At 43.3% G+C, this 9,170-nt stretch overlaps 1 protein-coding gene across 1 annotated transcript; it reads left to right on the forward strand.

Annotated features, from left to right (window-relative positions):
• Positions 1–1,591: 1,591 nt before the first annotated feature.
• Positions 1,592–8,867, forward strand: cchcr1 (coiled-coil alpha-helical rod protein 1). The gene is made up of 19 exons (XM_061085329.1): positions 1,592–1,661; positions 2,534–2,816; positions 2,908–3,075; positions 3,216–3,333; positions 3,544–3,738; positions 3,895–4,058; positions 4,153–4,267; positions 4,441–4,551; positions 4,686–4,829; positions 4,917–5,027; positions 5,304–5,410; positions 5,545–5,657; positions 5,744–5,816; positions 6,486–6,604; positions 6,718–6,906; positions 7,993–8,094; positions 8,259–8,404; positions 8,489–8,624; positions 8,725–8,867. The coding sequence occupies exons 1-19, from the start codon at positions 1,592–1,594 to the stop codon at positions 8,865–8,867; spliced, it is 2,607 nt and encodes an 868-aa protein (XP_060941312.1).
• The last annotated feature ends 303 nt before the right edge of the window (positions 8,868–9,170 follow it).

Consider the following 9,170-nt stretch of genomic DNA (forward strand, 5'->3'; position numbering starts at 1 on the left):
TGCTGAATATTGAACATATAGCCAATCGTATAACAAGCAACAGATGCAGTCCTTCATTTGCAGGTCAGCGCATGTTAGTTTATAGATTTACAGCAGAAGTGCAGTGTGTGCAGAATGTGCATCAATGCCGAGGGAGGACAGTTAGAACACAGCAGCCTGTTAAAAGAATGCAAATGCATGATTTATATGATGATGATTCTACAATTGGGGGTACAGTGCAAATATTGCTTTGTATTTATCGATGTACATCAACCCCAAAAGTAATTTACATAACCAAATGATCCCTCTGTCATATTCAAACCCTACTGGAGCTTACCTGCAGAGGTGGTGCTGTTGTCAGACACCCCTGAGCGTTACGCTGTGAGGCAGCTCCAGGCTGAGAAGGTGCATTTACATTGCTGTTTTCACATTCTTCATCACAATAATATCTCTCAATAATCTCTGAATCAAGAAAACCTAATCGAAGCACCTTAAGAATAAGAATAAACAATCTTCTCCATCGTAGATTACCACCGCCAAAGGGGTTATGTTTTCATCTGCGTTATTTGTTTGTTTGTTTGTCTGTTGGTCAGCAGGATTATGCAAAAACTACTCGACAGATTACCACAAAACTTGAGGGAAGGATGCAGTATTGGTCAGGAAAGAACCCTAGGTATTTTGGCGAGTATCCTGCTGAGGGGGCAGGTCCAGGACATATTTTTTACCCCACTTTCTTTCACATTGTGATTTATGTTTTTTTAATTAACTTTTCAGAAAAGAATGCATGGCTCTTGATTGAAAAAAAAACAGGCATAGTTAGGGGACTGATGTTGGTGAGAAATATGGTGCAGATCCAAATAAAGATCTGGATCTAGTGCAATTTAATATGGTTTCATAGGGGGATACCAGGCCTCGGGGAAGGTATGCGCTCTCTGAGTGCTATTTTTTTTTTTACATATAAAATATTATTGTGTGAATGCATGTCATGTATCAGCAATGTTTACAACACTGAGGGAACAAAAGAGGACAGACATAAGACAGCATTTAATGTGGTATCCCTAATGTTAACTGCTGTCAATATCTAACCTACCACCAAAACCCGTTCAGTGATTTCCCCTGCCCTGTCTATGCGGGTACTTACAGTGTATTTAATAAGCTATTCTCTGCACCATAGATATATATTGAGCCAATCATCCTTGTCAGATCTAAAGGCTCAGTGGGAGGAAGAAAAACCTGCAAGACACGACCCAGGGAAAAACAACTACCACGTACTTTCACTGTTCCTCCTATGTGTTCCTCACACTTTCCCATGATGCACCGCGCGGCTGTAGTAGTTGGCAGTTGTGTTTATTACCATAACTTTTAAAACATATATATATATTTAATACATATTTACATGTGCGCTGCAGACATTGGTCACTTCACTCACACGGACTTTTAGCGGGTGAAGGCGAGCTCTCGGGGCGTCCAGCTTCCGGAAGGTTACCGCGGTGACCCGTCGCTAGGGCAACGACGAATGACGTGACGGGACGCGGGAGAGCAAACGGTTGAAAAGCAGCCGAACAACCTGCGGACTGTGTGTGTCTGTGTGTGTGTCTGTGTGTGTGTAGACATGGAGAGACGCGGTGTGGGGGGGGAGAAGCTCAAACCCCCCACGGACTTCACCTCCTCTGCTGGTTCACGTAAGTTGAGTCTTCTGTTTACATGTTTAAATCCTGCTCGTAACTTTATAGCAGGATCCAGATCACGTTAGCTGACGTTAGCTTCAGATGCACCTGATGATCTTAACGCAGTGGTCTGCATGTTTCACCTCCAGTGTTAACAAACAGCTCACAATGAAAGAAGTTGCACTTAGGAGAGGGAAGTGGACATGCTGGTAAATTTACAGAACAAACATTATAGATGAAGACTAGCTAACCCATATCTTGCAACCAGTACCTAGAATGTCTTCAAACTAATCTCAATCAGCTGTCTTTCCTCTTTTTAATTTTTGAACATTGTCAACATGGAGGCTGTCATGTGCATGCTTCAAACACTGGAGGTAGGGAATAGACACCTTATTAGCTCTCACATATATTCAAAGAAACAGAGCTGTATCTTGGTTCTGACCTCTTATTTAATAAGGGTCAGTTTTGGCTTTGTTTACCCGATTCCCGGCGGCCCCCTCACGTGAGTTGATTCTTCTGTTTACATGTTTAACGCCCGCTCGTAACTTTATAGCAAGATCCAGATCACGTTAGTTGACGTTAGCTTCAGATGAACCTGATGATCTTAACGCAGTAGTCTGCATTAGTCTGCAAGAGGAAAGACAGCTGATTGAGACAGGTTAGTTTGAAGACATTCTAGGTACTGGTTGCAAGATATGGGTTAGCTAGTCTACATCTATAATGTTTGTTCTGTAAATTTACCAGCATGTCAACGTCACCTCCAGTGTTAACAAATAGCTCACAATGAAAGAGGTTGCCCTTAGGAGAGGGAAGTTGACATGCTGGTAAATTTACAGAACAAACATTATAGATGTAGACTAGCTAACCCATAACTTCATGTAATGCAGGGAGCGTCCAGGAGGACCTGGTGCCCCCGTCACATTTTGCATCGAGTATCCAGTCTGCTGCCCCCCCCAGAGGCGTTCAGGTCACAGGGACGACCCCATCCGTCTCCTGGTTAACAGCAGCACCATCAGGGGACCCCCACCCTGCCAACCCATGGCTCGCCATCACTCAGGCCCGACAGGAAATCTTGGAGCTGAGGAAGGAAAACCAACGGATTATGATGTTACAGGAAACCAGCATAAAAGGAAGAATCCCTGCAGATCATCCGTCAGACCTCAGGGCGAGGTATCCCACAGTGTGTTTTACATGGGAGAAATACACTTATTGTCTGTTATTTGTTCTAAAATATTGAATCAGTCTTCATACTTAAACACAGATCTGCAGAGAGGAGTGAGCATTGGTCCAGATGGGAGTCAGAGTGGTGTCTGGAGGCAGAAAAGCACAAGGCCGAGGCGGAGAGGTTGAAGGGCCAGGTGGACACCCTGAAGGACAGTGCACGGAGACACAGAGAGGAGATCAGAGACGGAGACAGCACCCTGAACAGGTAGGAGATATGTTTATGTTAGAGTGCAGTCGAGCCATTTTACGGTTATGTTCAAAATTTTCTATGTTAAATAAAATGTCAGAGTTTTGTGATTAATTGTAACCGTCGAGCTTAACGTGGACTAATCTTTTGTGTGGCAGACAGAGCCTGGAGTTGGAAGCGGTGCGTGAAGAGCTTTGTAAGAAGAAGTCTGAACTCAGCCAAATCAGAGACGAGCTCAGTCACAGCAGTGTGCAGAAGGAGAAAATAAGCTCACAGGTAATGCTTGTTTACTGACTAAACATTTCATTTCGACACAAAGTTCACCGGGGAGTTGCTGGCGTCTTATAACTCATTTTGGAAGTGTGTGGTGTGGTATTTTTAGAACACTATTTCATAGTCAACTGACCCTTTTAAATTTAGCAAGTTCCACCAATGCATTCCATCTATGAATATTCTCCTTTTGTTTAACATTTGTCTTTGTTGCAGCTTGAGAGACTAAAAAGCGAATCTGGCGAGGAAACTGCGAGGCTGAGGAGAGACGTAGACCGGAGGAAAGAGGAAACCCGGGAGCTCGCTCTGAAGGCTGAAATGGGCCGGTCACAGGCTGAGGAGGAAGCCAAACAGCAGACGCTGAGGCTTTCAGAACATTTGGAGCAAATTCAGAGGAAGCAAGAGGTGGAGGTGTGTACGCAAGGAAGATTAAACAATCATGTAGATACCAATTTGGGGGACTTTTCTTAAGGTGTAGGCCTAGTATCCAAGAACACAGATCAACAAGCAGAAAGTATCCCTGGATGTGACTGAAAATGTCCAATGTTTCCACCTCTTAACTTCCAGCTTCAACAGTTGAAAGCATCCCACTCAGCAGAGTTGGGCGAAGCCAAGCAAACAAACAGCGAGCTGCAGGACCGACTTGAATCGATGACCTCAGAAGTGCTGCGGCTGAAAAGCACTCAGATGGAGGTATCTACCGAGAGAGATGAGCTGAAAGAACATCTAAGGTGCCACACTCCATCTACAGCTGCCAAAGATCCTAACATCTTTCTACATTTGTCACCACATGCACTTGACTCTGGGATGTTGTTTATTTTTCAGCCAAATGGGACAAGCTTTCGAAACCCAATCTGCAACACTGCACAGCCTCAGAAATTACATCGGCCAGCTCGCCCCAGAGAAACAAGAGAAGGAACAATTAAATGAAGTGGTTGAGGTGTGCACTTTTTAAACAGTATTGATTGCCATTGGATCACTATGAAGTGCTTGGGTGGGAAAACCCTTTTAAATGTTGTGCTTTTTCAGTAAAGCGAGACTGGTGGAGAAAATAAATTGATGAATTAAAATGCCTGTTATAATAATTCCTCCCAACCTCATTTTCTTTTGCAGAGGCTGAACAAAGAGAAGGCAACTCTTAAGATGACCGCAGAGCTTTTGACAATCAGGCTTAACTCTGTGAACGAGATACTCGCCCTTCAAGAAGAGAAAATGGTGAAGGAGGTGGGTGTTCTTTACCTTTTCATTTAAAACTTCTTCAAGAAAACGATAATTTGTCGGCAATTGTTGTCCATGCTTCATCTTGAGTAATTGCTGTGTTTGTGTGCACATGTTTTTGTTTGTGTGTGTTCCAACAGACCTTGACAGACCCACATGGAAAGAATGGATCTGAAGGCCTTCAAGTGATTCAGCTCTGGAGAGAAAAAGTGTTCAAGTTATGTGTTCAGCTTCGCTCCAAGGACATTGAATTAAGAGGAGAAAAGGATGAAGTCCTTTCAAAAGTACGAATCCTGGTAGTACACGTGTGGTACAGTCACATCCACGTGTGTTTGAAACTGTGATTAAAATGTAATACTGTGTGTTTTTAGCTCAGCTCTTTGGAGGTGCACCTCCAGCAGGAGCAGCACCGGGCTTGTGTCCTCCAGCACAGTCTAGATGACAGGATAGCTGAGCTGGATCTGGAGAGAGTGGAAAAGGAGGTTAGTAGCAGAGCAAGTGATGTGATTAACGTGGCTGTCTGCAATTTTTGATGACGCTAAATAAATTTGGGGCTGCTTAGAAAAGTGATAAACTCTTGGCATACATTTTTTTTTTTTTAACACAGCAGAGGATGCTGAGTATGTGAAAACTTTGCTAGTTCCTGAGAGTTGAGGTTGTAAGAACAGCAGCTGGCCACATAGAGATTCTCAGAAGCGTGCATGATGGTATATTTGTATACGATACTCCATCATATGGTTATGTGTTTCTCCAACCAGACGTTAAGACAGGACTTGGCCCAGGCTCACAAGGAAAATTCTCAGCTAAAGTCTCAGAGCCAGAAATCGGCGTCTGAACTTAAAATTCTGACAGAGGCCGTGCAAAGGTAAAACAACTAGAATTAATTAAGGCTATTAAATAATAAGAATAATAGTGTAGAGGTAAAAGCAAAACTGTTATTTATGCCAGTTTTAAAAGGTTTGATCACAGATAATTACAGATTTTGGCTTTGCCTCACAGGTTCCGTCTGGCATTTGAAAGTAAGGTGGCAGAAGTGGATGCAGCTCAATCAAGGCTCAACACTTTCACCCAGAGGCTCATTTTCGCTAAAAGACGAGTGGAGACAATCCAAGGTGCGATCACACTGGAGGTTTATGGAATGACTGCGATGGTTTAATTTAAAGTAAATAATTCACATGATGGTGTTCTTGCTTGACAGCTTTGCTCATGAGGAGAGTGGCTCTGCAGAAAATTAAGCAGGCCGGTAAAGAGACTGAAGAGGCCGCTGACAGGTACAGTATGAGGTTCCATCATATATGTTCAGCATATTGATCAGTCTCTGAAGCCCAAATTAAAACTGCTTACTTGTTTCGAACAAGGGCTTCCAAATTTCAATCATTGCTTTTTATGAAATGAAATAAGTCAAGCATCTCTTTTTATTTTCATGCTCTAAATGTCAGATCTTTTTGTGCTTTTACTGGGTTAGTGATTACATGGAAATTAAATGAATCATTATGGGTCAGATTTGAAGTGAGCTAATTTGGAAAGCATTTCATCCAAATGAATGTACCCGTTCAACACTAATTCAGAATGAATAGACTTATTCAAGCCTACTTATGCATTTCACATTGCATTGACATATCTATTGTATACACAGTCCAAATAAGAGCATATTGCCTTACAAAACATGCCTCAAAAGAAGCAGTGGTCAAACATGAAAATATCTGTTTCAGCATTGTTGGAAATGGGGCAGAGTAAATCAATACAGTGATATTAATACCACAATGTCAGGATATCACAATATGATTATAGCATTATTCAACATGCCAAAGCTGTTCCTTTCTGGATCGTAAGAGTGAAGCTTGCTTTGTTAGATGTAACTGTGCAGTTTCTTCTCAGCCTCTCTGCATGACTCTCTGTTCCTTCATTTGCTCTGCCATCTTGTCTGTGCTGCCCTGCAGCCTGACAAACCTCCAGACAGAGCTCGGGTTGGTGTGTGAAGAGAGAGACAAGCTCACACAGGAGCTCAAAAGAACCCCGGAGCTCATCGAGAAAGCCTTGGCCGATCTGAAAGAACAGTGTGAGCAGCCTCGCACCAACATGACAAGTTATAGTGGATCATCTGTTGGCTGTACATGTTGTGGCAGCCCATGTTTGTAAGCTCACTTTGCACCTCCTCCTCCTTCTCCTCAGATGAAAGCAAACGGAGGCAGCAGCAACAGGAGCTGGAGCAGAGCTGGACGGAGGTCCGGCAGGCTGCGGCTGGGAGAGAGGAGGCGGAGAGGAGCCTGCAGCACTCGCAGGCACAGCTGGAGGAGTGCAAGGGCAACCTGGAGAACCTCCGCTCTGAGCTGCTCACCCAGCAGGAGCACAGCGAGCAGGGTGAGGCAGCAGCTCTCTTAAGCCGCATTACTGGTTTTCAGCCTTGATTTATCTGAGGAAAGGAGACAGAGTACCCCTGCTCTTTTAAAAAAAAATGCCCTTCACCACACTCTCCTCATATTCACACCTGGGATTCGGCTGCCACTCCCCTCTGCTTGGTGGCATCACTGGAGCATTTAAGGATTAAGTGAGATGCTCAAGAGCACCTTGACCGTAGTTGTTCCACCAACTCCTCCGTAGGGAATATATCTGCCTCTTTAGCTGCTACGTGCACCACTATTTTTACCAACTAGTCGCTAATTTGTTTGTCTGCCATTTGGAACTGGTCCTTATTGCGTGCAGCTGGTGATTAAGAACTTTTAGATGTAACAGCTGCCTGCTGTGGTCCCGCTGTGAGGGAACCAAACCAGTAAAGCTGCAAGGCAAAAAAACAAAGTGATGATCTTCAAGTTGCCACAAAACTCTGACTGCAAGTCAGGTGATACATGTCTGTTTTGGTTTTTCATTTGACACTCTTTTCATTTACATGATTTATAAAAACACAGAACAGATTATAGCCACTTCAACGATGCAGACATCAGATCCACGCAGTATGATTACATTTTTATTTTGATTGCCAGTTCTTAACATGCCTCAATATTCCTCAGTCTTGTTGAAACAAAAAATACGTTTTGCATTAGCTGTACTTTAAAAATTAATTGGAGGTGCTCTTTTCTGACCTTTAGGCCACTGCCACCTTGCTGTGTTAGAGTTTGTTATGTGCTACCCTAGTCTCATTATAATCATTTATTGGGGGATTTTTTTCTTCATTTATAGAAACAGGAAAATACTAAACAAATACACATACACTTAACATACAAAATACATAATAATAATAATAATAATATTAAAATCATATTGTAATATTTGATAAATCGGATCTTTCAATCAGCTCTGTTCATAGAGGTCTTGCTGTCAGTGAAAATTTGTAAACAAATTTGATTAAGATCAATTTATTGTATGAGATATAAACACATACAGCATTAGACCCTGAGCTCTCAGCGTGCAAGACACTGCATTAAGAATGGTACATGTGTTTTTCTTCAGTCCTGCAGGAGAGGGTGTCTGAGATGGACGACTGCTGTGCTGAGAAGCTGAGAGAGATGGAGGTTCAAGTCAATACAGCCAGGAGAGAGCACACTAAAGCAGGTAGGAGCTGGAAAGGCACGGCGCTGCCTCCTCTCACAGAGGCCTAACACAAGGGACTGAAGTCATATCTGTATGGCAGACTGCCAGCTAATATGACTGGAATTGTTTACGCAGTATACAGCATTTCCTGATGGCGCTTCATCCGTCTGTGTTGTCTCTTGCAGTTATGACATTGCGGCAGTTTCAGAGAGAGGAAGCAAGGAAACAGGATGAGAAGGGAGAAGCTCAGTATTTAGGGGGTGCACACACAAAGAGGAAAGTTCAGAATGCACAACCAAAGGAGATTGAAAAGGACAAAAGCCTATTGATGGTGAGACTTTCTTTAAGCAAATGACACTTGTTGTTGGGGTCTTCATTTCTGTTGATGACCTCATACGACCTGAATCTGTTCCAGGCCACTGTTGCTGAGCGAGGGCTGACGAGTGAGTACACAAGACTTCATGCAGCAGCTTCACAAAACTCTGCTGCTCCCAGAGAACAACAACAAAAACCTTCAGAGAGGAGTAGCTCTGTCCAACTACCTGCTAAGGGTAAGAAATGTCCTAACTCCTACTGATGCTCTTTTTATAAACCCTAACCCTTGCGATGACATGAATGAAATGACCGTCTGGCCTGTCTGTGTCCCGTCAGAGAGACTCCTGTCTGTTTTGGAGGAGCTCCGCACTCTCAGTGCTGCAGTGGTACACAGCTCGGAGGACTCTGCTGAGGAGGAGGAGGAGGAGGAGGGAGAGAAAAACAGTGTGGGTCCATCCACAGACAGCTTGCACAGCTGATACCTGAGGATGAGTCACTGGAGGCAGTTAAAACACCTTAATTTGTACAAAAGGTGGGCAGTGTTAAAGATGTTGGAGCCAATTACAGTCACTGGAAACAAATTGTTTGAGCCAAAAATTTCAGAAAAATACACACACCACATTTCCCGATGGGTGTATAAGAAGAAAAATAGGTACTTAGAGCAGACACAGTATGCATAAATATCCCAGTCATCTCCCAGGGTAATCTATATAAACAGCTTCTGCATGTCAAAATGCGGAATAACACTTAATGGAGAATAGACAAAATCTGACTGGACCTAA

Source organism: Limanda limanda, chromosome 14, assembly GCF_963576545.1.
Source record: "Limanda limanda chromosome 14, fLimLim1.1, whole genome shotgun sequence".
Classification (NCBI taxonomy): domain Eukaryota; kingdom Metazoa; phylum Chordata; class Actinopteri; order Pleuronectiformes; family Pleuronectidae; genus Limanda; species Limanda limanda.

Bases quoted from the DNA above. Each gene is read 5' to 3' on its own strand.
- cchcr1 (XM_061085329.1), top strand. From the start codon at position 1,592: ATGGAGAGACGCGGTGTGGGGGGGGAGAAGCTCAAACCCCCCACGGAC. The intron at 4,268-4,440 runs GTGTGCACTTTT...TTTCTTTTGCAG, and splicing joins AATTAAATGAAGTGGTTGAG to AGGCTGAACAAAGAGAAGGC. The intron at 5,028-5,303 runs GTTAGTAGCAGA...TTCTCCAACCAG, and splicing joins TGGAGAGAGTGGAAAAGGAG to ACGTTAAGACAGGACTTGGC.